The sequence below is a fragment of the Aphelocoma coerulescens genome, chromosome 12 (assembly GCF_041296385.1).
Source record: "Aphelocoma coerulescens isolate FSJ_1873_10779 chromosome 12, UR_Acoe_1.0, whole genome shotgun sequence".
NCBI classification, from domain to species: domain Eukaryota; kingdom Metazoa; phylum Chordata; class Aves; order Passeriformes; family Corvidae; genus Aphelocoma; species Aphelocoma coerulescens.
The window spans coordinates 4,056,381-4,083,071 of NC_091026.1; the positions used below are offsets into that span (position 1 = coordinate 4,056,381).

A 26,691-nucleotide genomic window follows, 5' to 3' on the forward strand; every position below is an offset into this window, starting at 1 on the left:
CACCCTGTAAATAAACCCCTGTTTTGTACGGTCTGGGCGCCGCAGCGTTTATCAAAGGGTGTGCCTGCACCCCGACTCTGGGCAGGGGCAAGCAAGGGGTTTTTGCAAAAAGGGCCAATGCAGCCTGCAGCTTTTATTGCATGGGGCAGGAGGTGCCGGCCCCTTGCTCAGGGTAGGGAGCACAGGAGAGGGGGACGGGTATCTTCAACCTCAGCATCCTCTCCCTCGCACAGATACAGCAGCTCCAGGTCCTGCTGCTGAGGCATCCTGGCATCCTCCAAGTTCTCTGATAACCTGTAGCAGGGAAAGGGGGTTTTGGGGGCACTGGCTTGCCCCGCAAGGCTGGCTGAGCGCCCCGGGGATGCCTTGGGCCCCTCAGGGGTGTCTGGCCAGGCTGGTGGGATGCAGGGGCCGACAGCAAGGGGCCGGGCAGGGGTCCTGCCACGGGAAGTGCTGCCGGCAGGATGTTTATCCAGCAGCTGGCTGGGAACTGCACTGCAGCTGGAGTGGCTCAGGATTGAGGCAGTGGGGGCTGGAAGCCCCCCCCGGGGCAGGATTGGGCCCTGGAGCCAGAGACCTACCTCTGCGCCTGCTGCCGGGCCCGTGTTTCTTCATCCGCCTTGCTGTCATAGAGCACAATGTCGCCACACAGGAGCATGGTCACGGTCCAGCCATGTGTCCTCTGCAAGAGGTGGGTGTCAGGATCTGGCCCTGCATCCCCCAGGGTGACCTGGCTGAGTGCTGCCAGCGCTGGGCTCACCTGCAGCCAGTCCAGCACCTCCTCCACCGTCATCACCTGCCCGTCTGCGCCGACTGCCCGCATCTCCAGCCGGTCCCAGCAGCTCCACTCCCGCCCGCCGTACTGCCAGGGGGTAGCAGCCAGCACTCGCACCCCATACCCTGTCTGCACTGGTGCAGCACCAGGGCTGGGGGACATCAGGGCAAAAGGGCAGGGTGATGGGGGCACCATGGTGGTGCAGGGGCAGTGGGGGACACAACTGTCCCCCCAACACTGCTGGGGTCCACTTCAGGGATCAGTGTCAGTGTGGGGCCAGCACTGCCCCTAGCCCCAGGCCAGGACAGGCACACAAAAGCCCATTGAAGCATTGCCCAGCCCCACACAATCACCTCTTCTCATGCCCGTGGCCCCACGACCCCTGCTCCGGCCCAAGGAGGCCAGTGTGGTGCCAAGCCCGGGGCCACGCGCCGGACGCCGCCCCGCGCCGTCTGGCAGAGCTACACGGCCATCTGCCCTCGCCGCAGGCAGCGCCAGCACTGCCCACCTGGCCCCGGCCCCACTCGGGAGGGGTGTTCACACCTGGTCACTCTCCCTCCTGCTTTCTGCTGCCTTCTCACCTCCACCTTCTGCTGCCTGCACTTATCCCACTGGGAGAGAGAAGGGCTTAACCCCATCCTCACCGGGGCAGCAACTGTTTGGCATAGAGAGAAAGCCATGGCCTGGCTCTCCACCACCAAAGTACAATGCTCTAGCCCTGGGAAGCATATCCCTCTGGAAAAGGGACATAGGTCATGCCAAATAGGCCTTGGGGATGTGTTCCCACCATAGCCAAGCAGCTGGGTGTGAAATGTCACGCCGGGTGTCCTCAGCCTGGGACATGGAGGTGCTGGGTGCTGCTGCAGGGACCTGAGGACATGGCCAGACCCAGTAGCATCCTCCATCCGGGGATGATGTCAACCCAGGAGCACTACAGCCAGGATTGCACCGGGCTGGGCCTGGGGTTTGAGGGGGCCATGGGGCAGCCGTCAGCCCGAAGTGGTGCTGGAGCCGGCGCAAGGCAGTGGAGTCGCCTCCCTCCCCCTCTTCCTGCCCCCGGCCCTGGGCCCCCCGGGCCAATCTGGTTCCAATCGGCGCTTCCTGCCGTGCCGGAAGGGCTGCCTCGCACGCCATAAACCCCCAGACAAAGGGGCCTCTATAGCCCAGACGGTCCCAATCTGGGCCTGCCCCCGCCCCCGCTCTCCCTCCCTGGTTCCCCACCGCCGGGACCCCCGGCCCCGCTCCCCCGGGCGGCCCTTCCCGGCCCGGTGCCAGCTGCTCTCTGGCTGCCGCAGCTGGTTTCCATAAGCCAGATGTGTGCAGCTGCAGCAGCCTCCCACCCTTGGCTGTGGAGCTCAGCGTGGGGCCTGCCATGGAGCAGTGGGGCTGCCTCGGTCCCCTGGGCACCCCAGAGCATCACAGCTGGGCCTGAGGCTGGGCAAGTGGGACAGTGGCAGAGTCTCAGTGCTGGGGGGCAGCCAGGGGAAGGAGCTGGTTCCTCAGTGCCTGGCAGTATCCCCAACCCACTAAAGCACCCAGATCCATTTCTGGAGTGCTATGGCCAGGGCCACCCTTGCTGCATGGCCACCTCCTTTCTCCTGGGTCCCCCTGACACTGTCCCACAGCAGATGCCACTGGCCCCTGGGTGTCCCCCACCTGCGCTCTCCTGGGGAAGAGGGTCCTACCCAGTAGGTGGTGGATGGCAGGGGCTGGAAACGGAGCAGCAGGCAGTCAGACAGGCCGATGTTGCTGTTGCGGTAGCAGCTGAGGTCCTGGCACCCCCACACCAGCTTGTAGACTTCCAGGCACGCCAGCCCGGCCACGGCTGCCGTGGTGGTGATGATGGCAGGCACGATGCGCCCGGCAATCCGCTTGCTCTGAGGACAGGAGGGGTGTCACCAGCTGCCCAACACAGGACAGGGACTGCTGACCCCACAGGCTGCCCCTCTCACCATCAGCCAGTTGGCAGGGGGGATGCCATAGTTCTCTGCGCGCAGATTGGACGCTGCCATGATAAAGTCTATGTGAATGTTGTTGTCCTGCGGGGAAGAGTGCGGGGACATCTGCATCCCATGGGGACATCAACCCCCCAGGGTGAGCAGGGCCACCTGCCTGGCTCTGCTACCTTCTCAAAGTGGATGGGCTCCATCAGGGGTGTTCCTGCCTCCTCATCCCGCACCAGCTCCTGTCTCCACTGCATCAGGTCCTGGGTAAGCTCTGTCAGCTGCCTGCAATCTGGGGGCACAGGGACCCCTGGGATGACACCACTGCACTGTGGCACTGCAGGGGTACCCCCACCTTGGTCTGGGTCCTCTTGAGTGCTGGAGCAGGGACGAGAAGCCACAGCCCCACCATAACCATGCTGGACCCAGGAACATGGCTGGGAACCTCACCTGTGGGAACCTGTGCCTCCTCTGTGAGTTCCTCTGTAAGGGGAATCTGGAGCCCATCTTGGGGTGCAAAGGGTGGCAGGACCACACCACGGAGGATGGCCTGGACAGCCGCCCGGTCCGTGCATGGTGGCACCCTGTGTACTTGGGCAAAGAGGTGGGCAGCAGCCAGAACATAGTCCAGGTGGGTGTCCTGCAAAGTAGAACAGGCGTGGCCATGAGGTGCCTTGCTGAGGTGGTCCCACACAGCCAAGGGCTGCCAGCACTGCCCCGAGCTGGTAAAACTGCCCGGCTTTGCCCCAAAGTCAAGGTGAAGGAGCCTCTCCTCCTCCTCTGGCCCCAGAGCATGTGCAGGCTGTCCCCAGCAGTGCCCTCACTGACTGGCGGACAGGGATAGACCCAGTCCAGGACCTGGCAGTCCTGCACAGGCTGTGGCAGATGGAGCACAACTACAGTTCAGTATTCCCAGTAACCCCAGCACAGGCTTGGCTGTCCCTCTGGCCATATCACTCCCGTGTGAGACCCCACAGCTCTCCCTGCACTCACATTGTCAGGGTTGAATGTCAGTGGATGGGGACAGCTCCTGTCCCCTGCCCAGAAGGGGACACCCGGGCTGGTTTCCTGGCACAGGGAGAGAAGAGTCAGGCCCAGGAATGTGTGCCCCTGGCTGCAGTGACACGGCGGGTGGAGGCAAGGGGGTGCAGGGAGTGCCAGCCCTATGGCGCTGGGCTCACATGCTCCGGAGGGTAGATGTGCAGCAGCTGGGTGATGGCATCGTGGTAGCGGCTCTGCCAGTGCTGGCGAGCCCAGCGCACGCAGTCCTGCCAGTCCCGCGGCCGCTCCCGCAGGCTGTCCCACACCTGCTCCAGGACCTTCCCTGGCAGTGGCTGCTCCAGGAAAGCTGGGTCCCTGCAAAACCAGGCACTGCTGATGCTGGCCCGAGAGCAATCCTGTGAGACACCTGGGTGGGATGTGGCCATTCCCAGCAGTGCCCTGGCAGAGCTGGAAGCTCCTCTCCCAGCGTCACTCCCCCCAAAGCCCACTCACTCCATGAACTGGTTGACTTGTTCTGCAGGCAGCTGGAAAAGCCCCTCAAACTCATCACGGGCCCACTGCAGAGGAGAAACGGGTGCTGAGCACTGTAACTCCCCCTTATGCCCCCAAGCCTGGGGGAGGGGGAGGCTCTGGCAGGGCCAGCAGCAGCACTCAGGCTGCCAGCAGGAAGCAGCTGGGGCTGTATCCTGCCTGCGGCCCACCACTGGAGGGGAAACAGGGAAGGAAGACAAAGCCTCCTTGCTGGGTGCTGTGGCTGGGGCAGCTCAGCCTACCTGCAGGGTGTGCTGGATGGTGCGGGGGAAGTGCCGCAGGGTGCAGAGGGGGAAGGTGCCATCCCTGGGGGTGCTGGCCGGCCCCAGAGGCTTGGTCAGGGGCGGTACCATGGCCAGCACATTCCCCCGTGTCCCCTCCGTGCCCGAGTCCAGCAGTGGTGTGCGGCAGCGGAGACAACGTCTCTCCAAATAGGCGCCTGCAGGGAGCCAGAGGTGCTGGGGACCCAGGGAGCATGTCCAGGGGCTTGGCCCCTTTGCCCTTCTTGGCACTCACGGGCCTCTAGTGTGTCCAGGGCGCTGGCAACGCCATCCAGGTGCCGGAAGAAGTTGTCCCTGTAGAACATCTCGGTGGCTGGTCCCACCTGGTTCTGGTGAGCTGTCACCCTGACATCAGGGTTCATGCGCTGCACGGCTGCTGCGGCCACCACCGACTTTGGCTTCTGCCAGGGTAGAGAGGGGGTGGGCAGCACTCCCCCAGCCCTAGGGAGCCCCTGGGACAGCCAATATGCCCTTTGGGGGGAGCTCAGCCCCTGCCTCATGCTGCCTCACCGAGATATCTGCTGAGCGATAGAGGAGCTGCCGATGGAGGTTGGAGAGGGCAACGGTGTCCATGTCGGTGACGATGAGTTCCCCGTCCGGCCCTGCCGCCAGCCCCATCATGGCAAAGTTTTTCAGCAGCTCGCAGCCGATGGCACCAGCTCCCACCTGCCAGGGCAGAGATGCTGCAGCTCCCTGCATGCCAGTCGGATGCTCCGCAGCTTCCCAGTGCCGTGGCCCCTGCCCACTCACCACCAGGTACTTCTGGTGGCCCAGCTTCTCCTGGAAATTGGCCCCGAAGACAGCAATCTGGCCATCGTAGCGAGAGCCTCTCTGCCGGGACAAGGAGCTGTGTAAGCACAGCAGCCACAGCACCCCAGGCAGCCAGGAGGGGCTGGACATGGGGTCTCACCGGGGCACAGTCCATCTCTGTCAGCTGCGCGGCCCCCGAAAGCGCCAGGCACTCCAGGGCGTCGAAATACAACCACTGGTCCAGGGGCAGGAACTTCCCAGTGATGGCCTGGGGTGAACAGCCCGTGGGCAGGTGGCCAGCGGGGTGTTCCCCCTCACTGTGCCCCAGCCCTGCTGCCGGACCCGGCGTCCCCAAGCAGGCAGCAAGTGCCCTCTCGTGGCCACCAAACGCCACCGGACAGCCATGGCCAGCGGGACCCCGCCCCGCTCACCTTCAGCACCTCCTGGGCCGCCAGCGCCCCGACGACGGCGGCCACGGGGCACAGGTCCCCCGCACTCACGCTGGCGAAGGCGCGCACGATGTCCTCATCCAGGGGACCCTGCTGTGCTCCCAGGCTCCGCGCCAGCTCCAGCACCCGCTCGGCATCCGTCTGCGGGCAGAGGGGAGAGGGCAGCTCCCGGCAGGGTGGTGGGGCTCAGCAGGGCCAGGCAGGAGCAGGACAGGGACTTACCGGTGCCCTGGGCCGCGGCAGGCGGCCCTGCTCCCTGCGGAAAGCGTGAAGGGCCTGGAAGGCGGTGTGCAGGCTGCGGCTGCGTGGCAGATCCTCGGGACTCGCCACCCGGATTTTGGGCTCCTCCAGTGACTGGCACAGAGGCTTCTGCCAGCAGAGCAGAGCACCAGGGATTGGGTGAGTGCTTCCCTGGGGCCGGGCATGGCACAGCAGTACCCCAGCCTGGGTGGCAGCATCGTGGGGCCAAGAGGGACTTACATGAGAACACTCCTGGGGCTGCTGCACCTGTGAAACCAGGCCCCCACAGCGGTAGGGTGAGAAGGAGCTGGTGTCACCGATCTCCAGCCTGAAGGCATCTGGGGACAAGAGGAGCATGGGTACCACATCACGGTCACTGCCAAGGACCCAGTGAGTTCCTCAACACTGAGCTAGGGCAGCCGGGACCCCCCTGAGGTCTCACCCAACACACGCACGGGGACAGGCTCCTGGCTGTTCAGCTCTGTCATCCCCTGCACGCCAGAAAACGTCACCAGGTCACCATCGCAGAAGAGGTGGCCATGGCTGTCCTCTGTCCCCATGCATGTCACCACTCCTGGGTTGCCCTGAGGAGAAGGCTGTGTGAGAGTGGGGCACTGGACTAGGGTGGCATAGAGCCAGAGGAGGAGGCAACAACATTTTGGGGGATCCTGGGGGGGGCTGCCCTCCCTCCTACCTGGGAGATGTGCTGCACAGCAGCACACACTGGGTCCCCTTCTGCTGGGTCATCAATGACAAAGTGCTCCCCAAAGTCACAGAACAGCTGCCTGGAAAAGACCAATGGGGTTTTGCCAGAGGAGTGCCCCACCAAGCTTCCCCAGCACTGCCATGTCCTGCCCGGGCCAAACAGCCCTGCCAGCTTACTGGGGACACGGACTGCAGCGCAGGGCTGGGGGCTCTGGGGACTAGGTGACTCAGAGCCAGTGCAGGACCCCATGAGACCCCTTACCCTGCCAGCCCCTTGGTGTCAGCCACGATGAAGCAGATGCCCTGGGCATGGCAGAAGTCCCCGATGTGGAGCTGCTCCTCCAGCGGGGATTCAGTCAGCACCACCACCTGTGCCAGGTCTGTCAGTGAGCGCTGCCATCCCGGGGATCCCCATGGCACAGGGATGCAGGCTCACCTGGAAGGAGGCAAGGAAGGCCTCCGAGAGCTCCCCGGTGTGAGCCTCAACCACCACACAGGGGTTCAGCTCGGTCAGGGCCCGCTGGGATGCCTTGGCACGGTTCTGGCCCAGATCACTCTCCCCCAGGAGGAACTGCAAAGTGGACACATGGTGGGGCACCCTACAGATCTGGGGTGCAGCTCACCACTGTGAGGTGCTTCACAGGCCCTGTCTGCACTGGTGAGTGGGCTCTGCTAAGGACCCTACCTGTGACAATGAAGGGCACCCTGTGCCTTACCAGCATCCCCAACTTGTACCTGTTATTGGGAGCCCTGCACCCCACACCCGTACCTGCAAATGAGGATTCCCCCAACTGCACCTGCACCCATTACTGGGACATCCACCACATCTGTACCTGTTACCGGGACTCCCACCTGAGTCTGCACCTGTACCAAGACCCTTGTCAGTACCTGTATATGTTATGGGGCCTTCCCATCCATACATGTACCTGTTACTAGGATTGCTATCTGTACCCATTATGGGGATCCCCATCCCTACTCATATCTGGTACTGGCACCCCCACCTGAGTCTGTACCCATTACTGGGACCCTTGTCAACACCTATACACATTATGGGGCCCCTCATCCATACTTGTACTCTGGGACCTGTGCCCATACCCATACTCACTAGTGGGACACCCACCCATACCTCTACCTGGTACTGGGACCCCTATCTGTACCTATTATCAGGACTCCCCCCCATATCTGTATGCACTACCGGCGTTCTCACTAGTTCCTGTTTTGAGATCCTCACCTGTACCTGCGCCTGTTTTGTGAACCCTCACCCGTTCCTGTCACCAGCAGCCCCGCCCGGCCCCGCCGGTACCTGGTGGGTGCGGTCGGCGGTGCAGGTGGCACCGCGGTCGTGCAGGACGACGCGCCCGGTCCCCGCCAGCACCAGCGCCGTCGCCACCTGCGCTCCGGTCCCGCGCAGCCCCGACACCAGCACCGCCGACCCGGCCAGCCGCCCCCCGCCGCCGCCCAGCACGTACCTGCGGGTACCGGCGGGGCCGTCAGCGGGGGCCGTCAGCGGGGGCCAGCACCACTGCCCGCCCTGCCCCGATCCTGTGCGGCTCCCGTCCCCGGTGCCGGTCCCCGCACTCACAGCTGCCGCGAGTACCGCGCTTCCTCTCCGCTTCCCGCCATGACGGCCCCACCCACCGACCGGGCCGCGGCCCTGCCCTGGGGAGGAGCCAATCCCCCAAGGCCGCGCCCCTGAAACCGGGCCCCGAGGCCGCGCCCGCCCTGCACCGGCAGAGGGCCGGCACGAGGAGGCGCCGCCCCCCGGCGGCCGCGCTGTGGCGGCAGCGAGGGCGGGCTGGCGGGCCGAGGCTCCGCCCCCTCCGGTCGCTTCGCCCCCGGTATCCCGCGGCCATGGCGGCGGTGGCGGCGGGCTGGCAGCCGCCGTGGCGGGCGCTGGCCGCGCTGGGCCGGGAGCTGGCGGCCGAGTGGGCGGCACAGGACGTGCGGGCCGCGCTGTGCCAGCTGCTGCTGCTCTGGCTGGGCCTCAGCCTGCTGGGCGTCCGCCTGGCCTGGCGCACCTACGGCGGGGCGGTGGCCGCGCTCTGTTACCGGACCGGCCCCACCGGCCGCCGCTCCCCCGGCACCGCTTCCGGGGCCTCGCCTTCCCGGCCCCGAGCGCACTCCCTTTCCCCCGCCGGCCCGGCGGGACGCAACGGCGCCGCCGAGCGGCACTGCCCGCCCCGGTGAGTCCCGACCGCTACCGGGCCCAAAACCGCTGATCCCCCCCGCGGGCCTGCCTGGCTTCCCCCGCGTCCGGCCAGTGCTCTTGGAGCGCAGCCCGGTGAGCGACCCCTGCCCAGTGTCCCCCAGTGAGTGTCCCCCCAGCTGCACTCCTGCACCAGTACAGCCCAGTGACTGCCCGCCTGCCCAGTATGGTCCGGATGGGGTCCTCTGGGACAGCGGCCCCGGTTACCCCCCCAGCCGTGGCTTCTGACAAGTGCCTCCCAGCAATTGCCCCAAGCTGTGCCCCCAGACCAGTGAGCACCCCCACAGCTGCACCCCAGACCAGTATGCCCCAGTAAGTGCTCCCCAGCCCTGCCCACCCCACACAGACAGACAGGTGCCTGCCCTGGTGCCCGGGTGCTGTGCTGGGTGCTGCCCCACCCATGCTCACGCTGCCTCTCTCTTGCAGGGATGGCCTGGCAGCAGAGCCCATGAAGACACACCGGGAGTGAGCAGCACCAGGACCATCGTCTGGGTACTGCCAACACCATTAAAGTGCTGTGCCCACCTGCTGCCCCTTGCTTTGGCACTGCCACCATCACCAGAGAGGAGGCCAGGGGAATGGGACAGGGTGTTTATTTGGGCCAGGGCACTGTGCCCGCGGCATGTGCTGGCCTCACTTGGCCATGTAGTACTGGGTGGGCACGAAGGGCATCTTGGTGATGACGGCAGGGTGCTGCTTCTTCCGCACCTCGACGGTGAGCTCAGTGCCGGCCCGGCTGTGTGCTGCCTCCACGTAGCCCATGGCGATGTTCTTGCCCAGGCAGGGTGAGGGACAGCCGCTGGTCACTGTGCCTGGAATGTGAGGATACGGGGAGGTGAGCAGGGGCTGGCCAGCCCCTGCCCATGCCATGGCCGCAGCTCAGGGTCATGCCCGTGCCAGCCCCACTGCCCCCACCTACCCACAGGCCTGCCTTCGGGGCCCAGGATGGCCATGTGGGGCCGGATGGCAGGTCCCACCGATGTCAGCCCCACACGCCTGCGCCTTGGCTTCTCTTTCACTTGTGCCATGATGACAGCAGCACCAGGGAAGTCCATGGCCGCACGCCGGCGTTTCCCTGCAGGGCAGAGATGGGTGAGGGTTGGTGATACCTGACTGGTCGCCTTGTACCCTCTGGGGACACCTTGCTGCTCTGCCTGTCCCAAGGAGGAGGTGGAGGCAGAGGTGGACCTACCTAAGGTCCACATCAGCCCAGCTTCAGCAGGGGTGATGGTCTCGTCGATGTCATTGCCGTAGAGGCAGAGCCCGGCCTCCAGGCGCAGGCTGTCCCTGGCTGCCAGCCCTGCTAGCCACACATCGGGGACACCCAGGAGCTGCTCGGCCAGCTCCACTGCCCGCCCTGCGGGCACCGAGATCTACAGCGGGACACGGGCAGCGTCAGTGGGGCACGGCCTTCCCCTGCATCAGTACCGCAGTGGGGATGCTGGTGCAGCTCCCAGGGTACCTCCACGCCATCCTCGCCGGTGTAACCGCAGCGCGTGACACGGCAGCCTGGCACGCCGAAGACGGTCGTGGTGATGCTATTCATAAAGGAGAGCTTGGCCAGGTCATCTGACAGCCCTGCCTGCAGAACCCGTGCCATGGAGGGACCTGGGGATGCAGGTGGCTGGAAGACGGCAGTGCCCAGGGGAGGGGGGGAGGTGGGGGGGGGCGGTGACATCCACCAGGTGAGGACCCGGAGGAGGGCAGGCCCACGCGGGGCCCCCAGTACCTTGCAGAGCCAGCAGCGCGTTGTCTGACACCTCCAGGTGTACGTCACTGCCGGTGGCCTGCAGCTGCGCTGCTCTCTCCTGCCAGGGTGACAGTGGGCTGCTAGCACAGGGGCCAGGCCGGTGCCAGCCCCACGTGTGGCCATGGCCACCTCACCCTGCGCAACCACGGGTGTCACCAAAAGGCGGAAGGACTCCTTCCCACTGCGTGTCCCCACCTCCCGCTCATGCAGCCCCATACCCTCAAGATGGCCAAGTCTTTGTCAGCACAGGCGGCGTTGGACACCACGTAGAGGTGATTTTCTGACGTGTTTGTGACAATGAGGTCGTCCGTGATGCCACCCTTCTCATTGGTGAGCAGCGTCAGGGTGCCCTGTGGGACACGGCCCACGGAAGCATGGGCAGGCTGCCTGGACCCTCCCAGGCCATCCCGGGGACCTCCGACCCTGCTGGATGCCTGGTGCCCGCCCAGTGCGCCGTACCTGTCCTGGCTTCAGCTCGGCGATGTCCCCCACTACCAGGCTCTCCATGAACCTGATGCGGTCCCGGCCGTACACCAGGGTCTGCAAGGGGCCGGGGGGGTGGGTTGTGAGGTGGTGCGGGTACCCCCCTGCTCCAGCCCCCTCATCCCGACCCCGCTACCTGCAGCATGTGGGAGACGTCGAAGAGGGAGCAGTGGCGGCGGGTGTGCAGGTGTGACTGGAGGTGGCCCTGCCCGTAGTGCAGCGGAAGGGTCCAGCCGGCGAATGGCACCATCCGCCCGCCGCGGGCCCGATGCAGGGCATCCAGCGGCGTCTGCTTCAGCCCCTCCTCTCCGGCTCCGGCCCCGGCCCCGGCCCCGGCCCCGGCCCCCCCGGCCCCTCTCCGCGGCGCCGAGCCCGGGGGCCGGCGGGACAGCACGGCGCGGCAGCCCGCCCGCAGCATCTTCCTCTTCCTCCTCCCTCCCGGCACGGCTCGGACCGGCCCCGGGGCGCCTGGGACATGGAGTCCGCCCGGCCCTGGCCCCGGCCCCCGCCCCCGGCCCGGCCCGCCCTCGGCACCGCCTCCCCGGGGCTGCCGGCACGGCCACCCCCATCCCCCAGAGACAGGCGGGCACAGGCAGGGCCAACTTAGCAGCTTTTAGTGGTGACCGAGGTGCCCCTCCAGCACCCCTGCACCCCTCGGTCCCCCCACAGCCCTTTGCAGTGTGGGGTGGGGGTCTGGGCTCTGCCCACGGGATGTCCCCAGGAGAGGTTCACAGGGGTCTCCGGGGTGGCAGTACTGCCCCTCACTGCCAGGCAGTGCAGAGGGAGTCAGGGAAGGGGCACAGGGAGGGCTTGGGACCCTCGCGGGGTCAACAGCCAAGGCAGGAATGCAGGAGTCCAGTCAGGCCCCGGGAGCATGGAAGGGGCACTTTTCCCAGCTGGTACCGGCACCAGCACCAGCGGGCTCAGGTGTAGGAAAGCAGGTTAACATCGTAGCAGCCATCCACCTGGGAAAGAGAGCGACTGTCACTGTCTGCACAGCACTGCTGGGATACTCCAACCCCATCCTGCTGGGAGCAGCCTCTCTGGGAGGGCTCCCGAGCCATGTGGCAAGGCCGAGGTCCCTGTCAGCAGGGTGGTGGGACTCACGTCGAAGCGCCCAATGCGGGCAGCTGCCTGGCGAGCCCGGATCACCTCTGTCAGCACCCACATTTGCTGGACCTCTGTCGACACCTTCTCCGGATCAGGGAGCTCCTGGAAAGAAGTGGGCACAATGCTGTGGAGCGGGGATGACCCAGATGGGCTGGATCACCCCAGTTTTGGGCAGTGGTGTGGCTGGATGGCTGTGCCTCCCAGGGAGCCAGGCACGTGATGGTGCCCATATTCCTGGCCTGCTGGTGGTTTCCCAACATGAGGTGAACAGGGCCCCTCTCTAGGAAAACAAGCCACTGAGAACACGGGTGAGTGACCCTGATCCCTGGGTGCTGCAGTGCTGACACAGCCCATCTCTGCTGACAGGTGGCCAGGATGAGGACAGAAAGCTGACTGCTGGCTAATTATTAAAAACCTAATCGTGCAGTCCAGAGTTTCCCAACAGCCTCACTGTGCAGTGTTCCCTGGGCTTGGGTGCAGAATCCTGGGCGCACGTGCTGGTTCACCCCAGGGACCTTTAGCCAGGTGGGATCCGTGGGCTCAGCAGCAGCTCTCCCAGCTGGGGCACAGCTCTCACGGGGGCACAGCTCTGTCACACTGGGCTGAGGGGTGCCTCGTGGTGACGTTGGGAAGAGTCAATCACAGAGCAACCTCTGGCATCTGTCCCAGATACTCCTTGCCAAGGGGAGCGTGATCCAAGCAATCAGCAAGGGACTGGGGTGCCCTCTCCAAACTGTCACACAGCTGGGATAGGATTGGGAACAGCAGCCTCACTGCTGGTGCAGTGTGAGCACCGTAGTATGAAAGCCCAATAGCAGAACGGCCCCAGCAGGTGTGGCTGATGTGCCACCCTCCTGCAGGCAGCACCTCCAGGTGATTCAGCAGGTTCCCATGGGCAAGCCAGCTCCCATCCTGGCCCTGCTCTGCCCAGACTTTGCCCACCAAAGGCCACCAACCAGGCAGATGTGGCTAGCAATCTGTAAACATGTGCTGTGGCTGTAATGCCCCTCTGCCCACGTGCTGTCCTGGCTGGGCAACGTGCTCCCCAGAGCACACCCTCTGTGAAGTGTTGGGAACCAGCCCTGTCCCCACACGTCCCACTCACCACTGAGCGATGCTGTGCACCCACTGCTCCTCCCACAGGGCTGTCCCTGTCCCTGTTCCACACATCCCACCTGCCACTGAACCATGCTGTGCACCCACTGCTCCCACGAGGATGTTTTTGTTCCTGTCCCCACACATCCCACCCACCACTCCCACAGGGACGTCCCCATCCGTGTCCCCACACGTCCCACCTGCCACTGAACCATTCTGTGCACCCACTGCTCCCACGGGGATGTTCTTGTTCCTGTCCCCACGCCATTGCATCCCACCTGCTGGCTGAGTGATGCTGTGCACCCACTGCTCCCCTGGGGACATTCCTGTCCCCAGACTAGAGGGCAGATAGACTTAAGCATCACCTCAATTAGCCCATCCCCACGGAGATATTTTTCTTCTTAGCATTGCAAACTACTTCCAGCACAAGGCGGGTTATTTCAGGGCTCCACAGCTATTCCTGGTGAAAGCCTGGAGCCAACAGGGCAGGCATGGGCCTGGCAGCCTCTTAAGGGATGCTCATGGCTGGTACCCCACAGAAGTCCCTCCTTCCCCCAATACCTCAGCGGTGATTACTCACCTCATGCAGGCTGGCTGGCTGCTCCGGAGGGGTCAGCTGGGAGAGCCAGGAGGGGAAATCCTTCTGGGGACTCTGAAACAGATCCAGAGGGTCACACAGGGTATTCCCAACCCTACCTTCATCCTTTACACCGGGCAGCGTGCTGAGGTTTAGAGCCCACCCCTGGTGATACTGCTATGGAAGTGTCACTTTACTATCCTTAAAGAGAATTTTGTAGGGAATTCTGTGTTTTGAGTGGTTGTCAGAGCAGTCCCTTCCCCAGCACCACTGGAGCACAAGTGGATCCCAAGTGCCCCAGTAAAGGACAAGGACTTGGACCCACACCCCTGTGTGTGCTCCCCAGAGCTGCGGCGGAAAATGCCAGGTACAGAGCTGGGAACAGTGACTTGTCCTGGCCCCCTACCCATGCCTGGCAGTGGGGTAGCTCTGGCACCTGCTCACCTTCTGTCCAGGGGGGAAAATCTGCAGGTCCTCGATGGTGAAGTGGAGCCAGACTGGGGAGGGCTGTCGCAGGATGAACCGCATTGCTGTCACCTGGTCCAGGTCACACAGCATCTGCAGGGCAAGGGCCGGGGAGTGTAACCACAGGGGCTGGCACTGACTGGGGGCAGTTTGGCACTGACTGGGGGCAGCTTTTGGCGTATCCTCCCAAAACCCCCAACCCACCCCAGACAGAAGGAGCCCAAGGGAAGCATTGTCCCTTGAGGGCTGGCTGGGCTGTGTGGCACACAGGGACCTTCACACCCATAGGGGTCAGTGGGGCATCAGTCCCAGACCCCCGGGGCCAGGAGCCATCCCAGGGTGTGGGTGAAGTGGGGTGAGCCCCAGAGGGGTGGGGGAGGGCACGGTCCCATCCGGACATGCTGACCTGGTGCCGGTGGAGGCAGAAGTAGTCCTGGGAGCCCTCCTCGGTGTGTGGGCAAGGCATCAGGCACAGGTCCCGCAGGCAGGTCACCCAGCGCCGGGACCCGCCGGGGCCGGGCCGCTGCACCCGCACGCTCAGGAATGCCGTGTAGAAGTTCCTGAACACGATCTCCTGCACCTGCGGCACCGGCGGCCTCAGCGCCACAGCGGCATCCCCCCATACCTGCACCGGCATCCCCCACCGACCCCGGCATTCTCCCCCCAGTACTGAGACGGGCACCGGCAATCCCCCTCCCATACCGGACCAGCACGCCCCCCATACCCGCACTAGCACAGCCCCATGTCGGGGCCCGCACCAGCATCCCCCACTCTACTGGGACGGGCACTGCATCCCCAGCATCCCGCCCAGCATCGGTAAGGGTGGTACCCCAGCACCGGCATCCACCCGTTACCGACACCGCCCCCAGCATCCCCCCAGCCCCGGGACCGCCCTTCATATATTCCCCGTACCGCCCCCGGCATCCCTTCTGTCCTGGGACCGCCCCTGGCATCCCCCCATACCGGCACCGGCATCCCCACCCACCCCGTCCCCGCTGCCGCCCCCGGCATCTCCCATCCCACCCCGGCACCGGCACCACACCCGACCCCGACTCCCCCGACCCTGCACCGCCCCCGCCATGGCCCCTGTCTTCCCCCGGGACCACAAACCCCGGCACAAACCCCGCCGGTACCGCCCCCGGCATCCCCTCGTGACCCCACGGGACCACCCCGGTACCCCCCCCTCCCGCCGGTACCGCCGCGGGCGCGGCCGCACTCACGTCGGCGGCGGCGCCGCGGGGGAAGCGGAGGTCGATGACGGCGACGCCGGGCCGTGCGAGCTCGGCCCCCCCGGCCAGCTGGAGGGGGGCAGCGGGGCGGGGGGCGCAGGGCAGCGGGGAGCGGCCCGGCCCGGCGGGCGGACCCGGCCCCGCCGCTCCCGACATGGCGGCGCCTCGCGGCCGCCGCTCCGGGGCGGGGCCGGGCCTGCGATGGCGTCACCGCCCGCGGGCACCGGCAGGGGGCGCCCCCGCCCCGCCGCGGTCCTGAGGCGGCCCCGCCGCGGCGGGAGCGGGGCCGGGCCCGGGGCCGCGCTGGGGCCGGGCATCCCCGCACCGGGGCCACCCCAGCGCCTCCCCCACACCGGCACCGGCATCCTCGGGCGGGTTTATTTTTCATACGGCGAGGACATCGCCCCGCGGCGCCGAGACCGGAGCCGGGGATTGAGCACCCCCCAGGTGCCCTGCCGGGGCCATCCCGGCGCCCCGGCAGCGCCGTCCCGGAGGGAAACGGCGGGTCCGGCCCCGGTGTGCGGGGTCAGCCCTCCGCCCGGGGCACACACGGGCAAATCCCGGCTGGGGATGCCGGGGCGCGGAGCAGAGGGGATGGGGACGGTACCGGTAACCGTAGCGGGTCCCCGGCGGCCGGCCCGAGGGGCTGAGCCCGTACAAACTGCTGGCAGCCGCACACCGGTTTGTAAGTCTTTTTTTTTTTTAATAAAACAATCGGAGTCTGTATCAAAAATTTAGTAAAAAATTAGATTTGAGAGTTCACCGATTTTTTTTTTTTTAACTATTAACTATTGCTGGCGCTCTTTTTTTCTTTTCTTTTTCTTTTTATTATTTTTTTTTTTAAACTTTTTTATCTTTTCCAACAGTGTCCAGGCTGGAGTGCCGGCGTGAGGCCAGCGAGGCCGTTCCTGCACAGTCCCAAGGAGCAGCCGGGACAGAGAACACACCCTACACTGTCGTCAAAACACCCCACGGGGAGGGGGTTTTGCTTAAAACAGACCCCCCCGACCCCCGTGCTCGCTGGGAAGCAGAGAAGTCGTGGTGGCACAGGGCTCGGCTCATCCTCCCACGAGCATTCCCCGGCACAGCGATGCACCCCGTGCTCAGCCATGGGCACCCCAGGCCAGGCTGACCCAACTCATGACTATTTTATGATGCGTGAGAAAGATAGGATTTCTTTGATTAAAAATAAAATAAAAATGATAAAAGAATCAAACCCCGAACCAAGAAGCTGATCCACCCCGAGAGGAGGAGGAGGAGGAGGCTGGCTGGCCCCGAGGGCCTTCCCCTGACCAGCCCATGGAGCTCGCCTGCAGCACAGCACTGCCCTCCCCCTCCCCAAAAACTACACATCCCAGTTTAGGTAAACAGCAGATTAAATGTAAAAACTTAAACCATCGACTTCAGAAAGTCCCTTGAATTTAATTATTTTTAGGCTACCTTTCATGTTACGTCCTGTAGCTAGACACACGTGAATAGAAAAAACAGTACAGTTAGTGTTAAAGGCAAACAGCGGAGACCCAGAGTGCTACCCCAGTGCTGCCTGCTCCTCCCGACCCGGCCCGACCCGTCCCGACCCCCCTCCCTGCCCACCGCCCCGGCTCTGGCCAAAGCCCAGCTGCCGGGAAGGCGTCTTTGAGCCGAGAATTTTTTTCTATGAATAAAATAAAACCAAAGCTTGTTAGGCAAAAATAAAACAAGTGTCCCCCCGAGTCCCGCGAGTGCTCCGGTGCGGCGGGCGCAGCCGGGGAGAGCCTGCTGGGGGGCGGGCTGGGGTTTACGTTCCCGGCTGGCAAGGGGGCTGCCGGCCCACAGACAGCACCGGTGTGGAGCTGGAGGCCCCTTCTCCCCCGAGAGCCTCCCGTTTGTTAAGGGGGGACGTAGGGCGGTGGGGACCTGTACGGGGTCATGTTCTTCGGGCGGGAGCCTTTCCCCTCCATGGGTGCAGTGAAGGGGGGGGGAGGCTGGTAGGGCGGCGCGTTGGGGTCCTCGTCCCGCAGCGGAGTGTACTCCCCGATGGTGTCCTGGTTGAGCGGCGTGGTCTCCGGCATGCTCTGGTTGGGGTACTCTGGAGGGGGCAGTGGGGCTTTCTCCTCCTGGAGGATGAGTGGCATGCTGGAGGATGGTGGGGGCTTGGAGTCGTCCAGCTCATCGGCAAAGATGATGGGCACACCTTTCTTTATGAAGGTGGCCTGGTCTTCGATGGTCAGCTTGCCTTTCCTCTTCTTGCGGTAGCAGATCATGGCAATGATGCCGGCCACGAGGAGGATGGCGGCCACCACCACGGCAGGGATGACGGTGTGCAGGTACACATCGTCCTCGCTGCTCTTCTCGGGGTCTTTGCCTGCCACCACTGTCGGCGTCGCCTCTGAGATCACCCTGCCATCCTTGGTCACAGGGACAAACTGGATGTGCCTGCAGCTGCCAGAACCAACCACAGACACATTCAGAGGCTTGAACTCAGGCTGCAGGACATTGGAGAAAGCTGGGCTCGGCCTGCCAGAGTCATCTGCAATTTTTTTGCTCAAAGTCCGGATCTGCTCCCGAGGGCAAGGCTCCAGGGGCAGCGTGTTGTTTGTCCACTCCACTACGATGGAGCCTTTGGTGATGTCCTGCACTGTGATTGTGCTGCTGTTCCTGTCACCGAACGCCAGAGCCAGCTTCTTCACCAGCATGATCTTCTTATGGATGTCATTCACCACTGCATTATGGTCTCCTTCCAGCCTGGCCTTGAACTTCACTGGAGACTTGTCCCCATGTGGGCGTTTGTGGACATGGATTTCAAAAGCATCCACGGCAAAAAGCCCGCCCTTGTCGGTGGCATACATGAAGTACTCGTGCTTCCCAATGTGGTTGTGGTCTGGCATGCCGTACATGAGCTGGCTGGTGCTGTTGAACTGCACCCACGAATTCTCCTCAATCATCTGCTGCTCCTTCAGCTTCAAGGTCAGCTGCAGCTTGTCAGTGGTGGTGTCTTCCTTGTCATAGAAGGTATCTGACGGTATCTTAACCTCGAAGTACGTGCCCTCCCACGCGTCGACCCTGTCTATGTGGTTTGTTAGCCTGGGTGGCTCGTTTGGCTCCCAGGGCCGGGGCAGCCCGCTAGCTGTGGTGCGCACACGGGACGGCGGAGAGGCCGTTGTCAGCTTGGAGATGGGGGATCTCGTTGTGCTGGGAGGCTTTGTCGGACGGGGCGTTTTGGGCCTTCGAGTAGGCCTTCGTGTTATTGCCGTAGAGGAATCTGTTGTGGACGGTGTGCCTGGCTTCAGGGTGGAGACTCTTGGTTTCTTGGTGGTAGTTGAGGGTGGTGTGATCACTGCTGTGGGCTCTATGTACCCAGGCATCGTGGGGCGAATCGGCACGGAGGCCGTGCCCGTGCCTTCTGCTACCCTGGTTGGCTGGATCGGCCCCAGCGTGGGCGTCTGGACAATGGGGCCTCTGGTTCTGATGGTGACCGTCGGCTTTCTCGGCAGTGGAATGGGCTCCCGGACGGGGGGTGCCATCGTCTCCGTGGGAGGCGCGATGGCGGGTGACGTCGGGGTGGGGACAATCCTGGTGGGTGGCTCTTGCGCGGCAGTGGTGGGCGGCCCGATGGCAGTCAAAGGCGTAGGGGTGGCGTTGATCTGCCGCCGCATCCTCTTTGGGAGGTGAGGTTTCTTGTTAGCAATGTGCCAGCCAACAACAGGGTAGCCAAGGCGGGCAGACATGGTTCCTTCCTTAGCTGGAGCCTCCACCTTGCTGATGTTGGGGACACTGTTTTGGCTCAGGGAACATCCCAGTTTCCATGAGAGTAAGGCCCCGTTTTCCACCACCTTCTTTGCATTTCCCGGTCCAGCCATGAAGGCTGACATGTCAAAGAGTCTATTATTTACAACAGGAACCAACTTCATGTTATGAAGCTCCACCTCTGAAAAGCTTCTCATTCTGTTTAAGAGTTCAATCCTCTGCTTTGGCGTCATTTTTGTTAAGTCGGCATCCAAAATGACAGTCAGGATAGTGACTGGCTCTTCCGAGCCACACACGAAGGGCGCTGTGTCACTTGTGTCTTGGACAGCCACTCGCACTGACTGAGGCTCATTGTGGTCTTCTTGGTGGACCTCAACGGAGAAGACGTTTGTGGTCTGTGGGACGTAGCTCCCATTCGGGAAGGGCTGCAGAGTGGTCACCGAGATGTAGTGGACACCCTTGTCCGTGTCAAGGGGCAGGCCTTCCAGGGAGCTGCTCTCCGTGTTCCAGTGCAACCAAGAAGGCAAGGAGTCCTTCCCAGCTTCGGAGATCTACCAAACAAACAAACAAAAAAAAGATGCTTTAAGAAGTACAGCATTCGGACATGTTCTAGAAGCAGGAACCCCTAATTTCAAGGATTAAAGAAAAATATCTGAAGTGTAACAACTGGGGAAGGAGCATCCTGACCAGAGCATGGCAGCCTTTGCCTCCTCCTCCGCATGTTGGCAAGGATGAGGTCTGAAGGGTGCACTGGACCCAAACGGCTTAAGGAGCCACAAGAGGTCATAAAGTCCCACAAGGCCCCCTCGCCTGCAAGTGCTCCAACACTTGCTGTGCAACTACCAAGCACAAGTGGTTTATTTTCTCTGAGGGCAGACAGGGAGTTTACGTCATGGGGACAGTGACAAAGCTGAGGGTGAAGTTATGCTCTACAGCAGAGCCGATCCAACAACTGCCCTCTTCCCACTCCTTCCTCTCCCAGCTTGGCCATCTTGCTCCTTTCCTCACCCCATCACACCCTGCCCATCCTACACACATCAAGCCCACTGCTCCAGCAGCTCAGAACATGTATTTTCTCCACTAACTTTCAGCTTGTTCCACTGTCCCCAGAGCCAGGATGACCCAGAGGGGCTGCAAGTTGGCGAACTATGGTTCTGAGTCCCTGGCCTGGCTGGAGCACACCTGCTCTCAACAAGCAGCAGGAAATCTGGAAAATCCCGAGAGCTACACAGTGTTGTCCTGCTCTGCCAGAGGAACAGCAGCCAGGGATGAAGGAGGGGAGCAGACCCAACGTAATGGCCAGTGTGGGCACGCAGGGATGTGGCACATGGGCTGGGGAATTGCTAGACATCACACAGGATGGTGTGCCGGCCTGGGTTTATCCTCAGGCTTAGCTTAAAATGAAGGATTTCACTTTCACATAATAACTTGCTGCTGCAAGCAAAGGCTTTGTCTCAGAGCACAGGCACCTCAGGCCTCCAACACACTCCTTACTACCTCTTTCAGCCCCGGGCCTCCTGCCTCCTGCCCTGGGCTGCAGCTGAGGGTGGGTGCAAACCCCAAGCCCCCCAGTTCCTGGCAGCTGACATATGTCCGCACTACAGCGTTCACGGATCACGCGGCACAGCGGAGCCGCTCGGGCTGCACGGTGGAAGGGATGAGGCTGCCAGCTCGGTGGGCTGTGACATTTCCCGGGGCTGTAGGTACTCCAGAGTGAGTAACCTGAGCTTCACCACCTCCCAGGCCCGGAGGCGTCTGGCAAGTGCCCTGGCTGGGCTTTCCAGAACTCCACGAGGCATCTCCCCCTGACGCTCAGAGCAACAGGATGCTTTGGGGCCCATGGAGACACATTTAGCAGCCTGGTCAAGCCTCTGGGCTCACTGCAGTCCAACACAGAGCCAGGCTCTAGCTCTCCTCCTGAAAGCTTTGGTTCTCTGCAGTTCTGCAACGCTTACGCATATTTCATCATTTACCCAAATGCAAAGCTGGGAGAGGAGCTCCGCAAGGAAACCTGCCTGGCAGAAGCATTCCTGCATCCAGCAGCAGGTGCAGAGCCGGGGCTGGACTAGCCAGACTGCAGGTCCTGCTGGGGAAAGCCCCTGGATGGTCAAGGAGTGATGCCTGGTGCTGCAGGGCTGGGCACGCTGTGAGTCCTGGGTGCCTCTCCCACTCCCTGGCTGCGGGCAGGATTCAGGCAGCACCCTGGGGCTCACCCCCACACTGTGGGTTTCAGCATGCCAAAGGGTCTGGATGCACAGCTCTGCCAGGATAACGGAGGACCCAAAAATCTTTTGGCAAGAGCAGCACAAAAAAGCTTTTGTGCAAGAGCTGCAGAGGGTTTCAGCCACGATCACACAGGCAACACCCTCATTCCTCTCCTCTGTGAAGGACCAGCCCCAGTTCCAGCCAGCCTGGACAAGCTGGAGAGCACATCATGAGACACGCTGGGTACAGCTTATAGAGCAGAGTTTAAACCTCTCAGCACAGCTTTAGTTAACTCCTCACCAGAGGAGGGAATTCAGATTCCTGCTTAAAACAGCTGGAGGAAGCTGTCCCAAGGGCCCTGTACCTCAATATATGGCACCATGCACCAACATGTGAGCATCCTTCCCCTGGGCCTTGCTGTGTACCCACGTCTGGCAGAGGACAGAGGGCCTTGGCAGGGCTGTGGCTGTGTTTGCTCCTCCTCCACTGCAAGAACAGGAGCTGCTTTTAGCCCAGACATCCCAAAGGAAAGGCAGCTCTTCACCTGAGCTGGGCACAAGAAGCCAAGCCTTGCTCCTGCAGGAACAAAGGACCAAATTGTCCTTCCTTGGCATTTCTTCTGCCAAGAGAGAACTAAGGCAGGGTCTGCTTCTGCCCAGCCAGAAGCACTGACTTGCCTGTCTTCCTTTAAAAAAGTGTCATTTCATCACACCCTCTAAAAACTGAGAAGCCAGGACAGTGCCCAGTACAATCCAGCACTTTCAGTAGCAGGAGCTGGATGATTCCATTCTTTATCCTCTCATGCCAAAATTAGCCACTAACCTGCCCCCTGTGGAGATGGAAGGGCTGGACTGGGCACACATAAGGAACAGAAACATAGGGAGTCCAGACAAAGCCACAGCCTTATTGAGGCTTACACAATCAAGAAGAATAAAAACTTTAATAGTGAGTGGTTAAATTCACTCTGAATGTGTAATTTTAGGCTACATTTGGAACAAATCTTCCCCCTCTGTGCACTCTGCAAAAGCCCTTAATTATGGGATCACACACTCCACAGAGCTTTCCTGAGAGTCGGGGTTTGCTGCTGCTGCTGCCTGCTCCCTGGGAACTGGCATGACTTGAGGAGGAGACCTACAAGCAGCAGTACTTTACCAGTCTCCTGTCACAAGGTGATTCTTCCTTCAATCATGTCTGCTCCTACTTTTGACAGCCAAACTCACTTCAGAAAGGTGGCTGACCCCGCATGCAGAAATGACGGCAAGGGAGGCAAAGGCCAGTCTGAATATTCCTGCTTGGAAAACCATTTTTAACCTACAGTTTACATGTAGGGCCCGTGCTAGAAAAGGAAACTGCAGCCAGATAGATTCACACCAAAAACTAGGCTCTCCTGAAAAACAAAAACAGGCCAAGCAATCACTGACTGGGATGACTTTTTCTAGCAGGGATGCGACAGTTGCAAAACATTTATAAACCCACTTAAACTTGATTTAAAAAGAGCTGAGCTAGTTCAGCTGTATTCAGTCTGCAAGGAGATGTGGACTGTTTCTAAAGGCTCTGCAAGAGATTATTAAGAAAATCAAATTTGTGGATTACTCCTATGAAGCCCATGAAGATGCCTGTGCCTCCCCTGGGAAATCTTTGGGAAGGCAACAAGTCACAAGCATTTGATGTCTCTTGCACTGCTTTAAACACAACAACTGACCTGATAGCAGAAATCACCCAAAGGAAGAGCCCAGAAAGATTTGAGTAGATAAATAAAGCTGTTATCAGGATGGATAAAAATATCTGTTCCTAAACAAACGCTGACCAGTGGAGCCCTTGGCGTGGCTCTGTCCTGTTCATCGTCACTGCTGTGTTCGTGGTGGTGCAAAACTGGGAGCAGGGAGACCTGGACTCTGTTCTAGCAATGTTTCCTTCAAATATTGCTTCAAAGGGTATTTGTTAAGGCTACACATAGTTAATGATTTGGGATCTCTAGTTTTCATGTTAAAAGTTCCCCAGTTTTCTATGTATGCAATAAGTATCAGCCTTAAGCCCTGCCACTTCCCTCAAGGGGTCTGGTTTCAAAATAACTCTTCCGTTGCCCAAGTTTAAAAAAAAAAGGCTGTCTTTGTTTTCCCATTATTTGAGATAATTGTAAATGAATGCTTATTGGCTAAAGATTACACAAGCCTGGCAGTGTATTGAAGACCATTAAAAAATAAGCCACAATTGTGATTTAAAGTACATACAGTGGTCTGGCTGGTTTTGAAGACCTTGTTCACAAAATCCTTTCAGATAGACATGGCCTGTTATTTTTAGGCCAGCCAAGAGCAGTCAGCTCATGAAAGAAGATAGCTCAGTTTGACTTGTTTTTTTAAACTTGGATCTTAAAGCCCTGTAGCCAACAAGACAAAGATAAGCAAAGGAGCAGTGAGCAAAACTGCTGCCTCGAGGGAATTCAGGCAAAAACTGCATTCTTGCCTACAAGAGTGCCCTTTAATCCTCCAGGTATTTAGTCCTCCTCCTCCTCCTGATGAATCCCCCGAGAAGCAGGCATCGAGCCCTTTGCCAGGAGACAGGTACTGTAGGATCCTGCCACAGGTCTCCATTATGGCACACCACTATGAATTCTTCCCAGTCCTGGAAGCATCCAATGGGATCTCCCCTGTCTGTGCTGCCAGACCTTTGCATGGGCAGCAGCAGCTGGGAGTCGCCTCCTTTCAAATCAGTCCTAAAAACCCCCTGACTGCTTTTGGGCAGAGTCAGCATGGACAGTCCTGCAGCTCTGCCAGATCTCCCAGTGCCCCATTCCCCTCCCTGTGTCCAGCTGCTGCTGAGAGACAGACCCTGTGCCAGGGTTTTATCTGGGGTATAATTACTGATGACAATTTACTGTAGCCAGACTCCTTCAGAATCACCCCAACACACATGGCCAGCAATGAGGAATACCCCAGCTGAGCCCTCCAGGAGGTGAGCTGAGCTGTGCCCAACCGACTGACCCAGCCAGTGTCACACCAAGTCTGCAGGCTCAGGCTTCTGCAAGCAATTAACCAGCAGGCAGGGGAAGAAAATGGAAATTCAAATGCAATTCAAATGCAAATATAACTGCAGAGAAAGAGTCAAGCCTAAGCTGTTTGCCTAAGCCCAAGTTTCACCTTAAACCCACTGCTAATGCTGCAGCATGGGCAGTGTTGGCAGCAGGAGCAACAGACAGCCTCAGCCCCGAATCAGACCCATGGGCAGGCAGATTCCCATTGCCTTGTCCCACACAAGCAGGGGGAGGGACACTGGTTTCAGATTCACCCCAGTGCTGCTGGAACTGTGGGCACTGCAATGATCCATGGCGCTGGCACAGCCAGACTCGAGTCGGGAGAAGCGATGGGCATGGGGCCTGCAGGCTCCAGGTCAGAGGACAGAGACCTTGTTTTGGGAGGTAGGCTCTGCCTGTGGATCCATCAGATGCACTCCTCACCTGGCACAAAGGCTGCACCAGTGCCTGCAGACCAAGCTGTCCAGGCACCACAGCCCCAGGCAGGTCCCACAGCAGCAGAGGCTGCTGCACTGTGTCAGGGAATGTGATGGTGCAAGGCAGGAGCTGGACAGCCCTCAGCCCACAACAGCTGCCAGAGCCTGCCAGAGTTCAAGCGTTTGGACAATGCTCTCAGACATATGGCAATTTTTCATGTTGTTCTGTGGTGGGCCAGGGCTTGGACTTGATGGTCCTTGTGGTCCTTGATGGTCCTTCCAACTCTGAATATCCTATGATTCTATGAAGCTGTGAGCCTTTGGCCCCAAGGAACAGCCCTGCCAGGGAGGTTGGCCTGTGTGCACCCAGGAGCGGTTGTGTGAAGGAGCCTCCAATCTTACTCCCCACCTCTTTTCCTCAAACACAACAGAACTGCAAAATAGGACATCAGACAGGCCATGCCTAGAAACAGAAGGCCCAGAAAACAGTGGTGCAAGGAGGATGGGCACCTCTCAGAGCCACCTGCTCACTGGGCACAGCTACAGTGCTGCTACAGTTCTGTGCTATGGGAAAGCTCAGGCTGAAGAAAGGAAAGTTGCACTTGGCACAGTGAGCAGGGAGGACTTGCAACACACACATTTCCCTGTGGAGGGGACTGCAATACCTGCCAGGGCTTTTGGGTATCCGCAGCAGACATTGCTCCTCGGGGCTGCTGTGTGCCTTGCACAAAAGGCCCAGGAGCTCATGGACAAAACCAAGCTGCTCCAGGACATTTCATGCAGATGACTCTGCCCCTGGAAGTCTAAATACAGCCCAGAGACTCCACTGGCTCTCAGAAGTACGTCAGCCTTGGTGACCCAAGCCTTCATTACCAGCAGGAGCTCACCACCTCTGTTCGGAGACCAAAAGCTACACGACAACAGCCGGTAATTGGTGCTTCCTTTGTGCAGAGGTAGGTCAGGATGGCTGAACTAACCCCACATTTTGGCTGGTCCCAGCCAAAGCCCTGAAAAGCTCTTCCTGTATGTCTCCATGCACTGAAGCTGTTGCTTTAGAAAAACAAATCAAACCCAGCCCAGAAAGCTGAGCTAAGGGGGAATAAGGCTTGCAGAGGCCACATCACTGGTCCTGGCCCTCATCTTCAAGTTTAAACTTCAGCCTCTGAAGGACCAGGTAGCCAAGCTACTCGAAGTAGCTGCTCTGCTTTTATGTGCTCATGAAAACCTGAATGAGAAGTTGATGTGTCTGCTGCTAATCTGCATTTTCCAGCCATTCAAGGGGTGAGTGAAGCCTCACGCACAGAAAGCAGCCCCCCTCCTCTGCAGATGTGGGTGTAGGGCGGTGCTGTGGACTCAGCCTGCCTTTCCCACGAGCTGGGCTTTGTCTGACCAGCTTACCATCAGTAATATGGCTCCGCAACAGCGCCGGCTGAGCGGCTACGCCCAGCTCATGCCACCCTCGCATACTCCTGCCATGACGGCTTCTTTTCCAGATGCGCCTCTGTGTTGGCTATAAGGACACCATTCAGCGTCCCACTCTGCCTGGGCAAGGGAACACAACAGCTGTTTCACTGGGAGGTCACTACAAAACATTGAGTGTCCCAAGAAATCCTCCTTTCATCGGTCCATGCAAGCAGCTTGGAAGGATTTGTTTAGCCTTATTGTTGGAGCGGGAAGGCGCAGCCCGCCTGCGCCAGGGCTGGGGTCAGCATGGGCTGCCCA

At 60.9% G+C, this 26,691-nt stretch overlaps 5 protein-coding genes across 11 annotated transcripts in view; 1 reads left to right on the plus strand and 4 right to left on the minus strand.

Annotated features, from left to right (window-relative positions):
• Positions 1 to 86: 86 nt before the first annotated feature.
• On the minus strand, positions 87 to 8,299 carry UBA7 (ubiquitin like modifier activating enzyme 7). 2 transcript variants are annotated; one of them, XM_069027898.1, is made up of 24 exons: positions 8,259 to 8,299; positions 7,980 to 8,145; positions 7,113 to 7,247; positions 6,939 to 7,045; positions 6,666 to 6,756; positions 6,414 to 6,555; positions 6,212 to 6,309; positions 5,954 to 6,100; positions 5,714 to 5,872; positions 5,443 to 5,550; positions 5,283 to 5,363; positions 5,043 to 5,198; positions 4,768 to 4,933; positions 4,494 to 4,690; positions 4,213 to 4,277; positions 3,900 to 4,074; positions 3,712 to 3,786; positions 3,169 to 3,358; positions 2,901 to 3,010; positions 2,728 to 2,814; positions 2,461 to 2,652; positions 761 to 862; positions 582 to 682; positions 87 to 294 (listed from the first exon to the last, which is right to left on the minus strand). In XM_069027898.1, the coding sequence occupies exons 1-24, from the start codon at positions 8,297 to 8,299 to the stop codon at positions 168 to 170; spliced, it is 3,018 nt and encodes a 1,005-aa protein (XP_068883999.1). In that variant the 3' UTR covers positions 87 to 167. The 2 variants fall into 2 exon arrangements, with proteins under 2 accessions (XP_068883999.1, XP_068884000.1); XM_069027899.1 differs by lacking the exons at positions 87 to 294; positions 582 to 682; positions 761 to 862 and having other exon boundaries at positions 2,565 to 2,652; positions 2,728 to 2,780.
• Positions 8,300 to 8,447: 148 nt separating this feature from the next.
• TCTA (T cell leukemia translocation altered) lies at positions 8,448 to 9,406 on the plus strand. The gene is made up of 2 exons (XM_069027907.1): positions 8,448 to 8,859; positions 9,309 to 9,406. The coding sequence occupies exons 1-2, from the start codon at positions 8,528 to 8,530 to the stop codon at positions 9,349 to 9,351; spliced, it is 375 nt and encodes a 124-aa protein (XP_068884008.1). The 5' UTR covers positions 8,448 to 8,527; the 3' UTR covers positions 9,352 to 9,406.
• A 52-nt stretch (positions 9,407 to 9,458) lies between these two features.
• On the minus strand, positions 9,459 to 11,588 carry AMT (aminomethyltransferase). 2 transcript variants are annotated; one of them, XM_069027903.1, is made up of 8 exons: positions 11,252 to 11,573; positions 11,092 to 11,172; positions 10,851 to 10,982; positions 10,612 to 10,690; positions 10,345 to 10,490; positions 10,075 to 10,255; positions 9,802 to 9,957; positions 9,459 to 9,694 (listed from the first exon to the last, which is right to left on the minus strand). In XM_069027903.1, the coding sequence occupies exons 1-8, from the start codon at positions 11,531 to 11,533 to the stop codon at positions 9,516 to 9,518; spliced, it is 1,236 nt and encodes a 411-aa protein (XP_068884004.1). In that variant the 5' UTR covers positions 11,534 to 11,573; the 3' UTR covers positions 9,459 to 9,515. The 2 variants fall into 2 exon arrangements, with proteins under 2 accessions (XP_068884004.1, XP_068884005.1); XM_069027904.1 differs by lacking the exon at positions 10,851 to 10,982 and having other exon boundaries at positions 11,252 to 11,588.
• Positions 11,589 to 11,712: 124 nt separating this feature from the next.
• Positions 11,713 to 15,756, minus strand: NICN1 (nicolin 1, tubulin polyglutamylase complex subunit). Its single transcript, XM_069027906.1, has 6 exons — positions 15,583 to 15,756; positions 14,769 to 14,942; positions 14,342 to 14,455; positions 13,901 to 13,972; positions 12,223 to 12,327; positions 11,713 to 12,080 (listed from the first exon to the last, which is right to left on the minus strand). Exons 1-6 carry the CDS (start codon positions 15,745 to 15,747, stop codon positions 12,039 to 12,041), a joined length of 672 nt encoding a protein of 223 aa, XP_068884007.1. The 5' UTR covers positions 15,748 to 15,756; the 3' UTR covers positions 11,713 to 12,038.
• Positions 15,757 to 16,993: 1,237 nt separating this feature from the next.
• DAG1 (dystroglycan 1) overlaps positions 16,994 to 26,691 on the minus strand; it is a 49,328-nt gene continuing 39,630 nt past the window's right edge. For all 5 annotated transcript variants that reach the window (XM_069028328.1, XM_069028330.1, XM_069028331.1 and 2 more), the window contains exon 3: positions 16,994 to 19,868. In XM_069028328.1, coding sequence (XP_068884429.1) covers positions 17,460 to 19,868 — 2,409 coding nt within the window. In that variant the 3' untranslated portion in view covers positions 16,994 to 17,459. The remainder of the gene's footprint in view (positions 19,869 to 26,691) is intronic.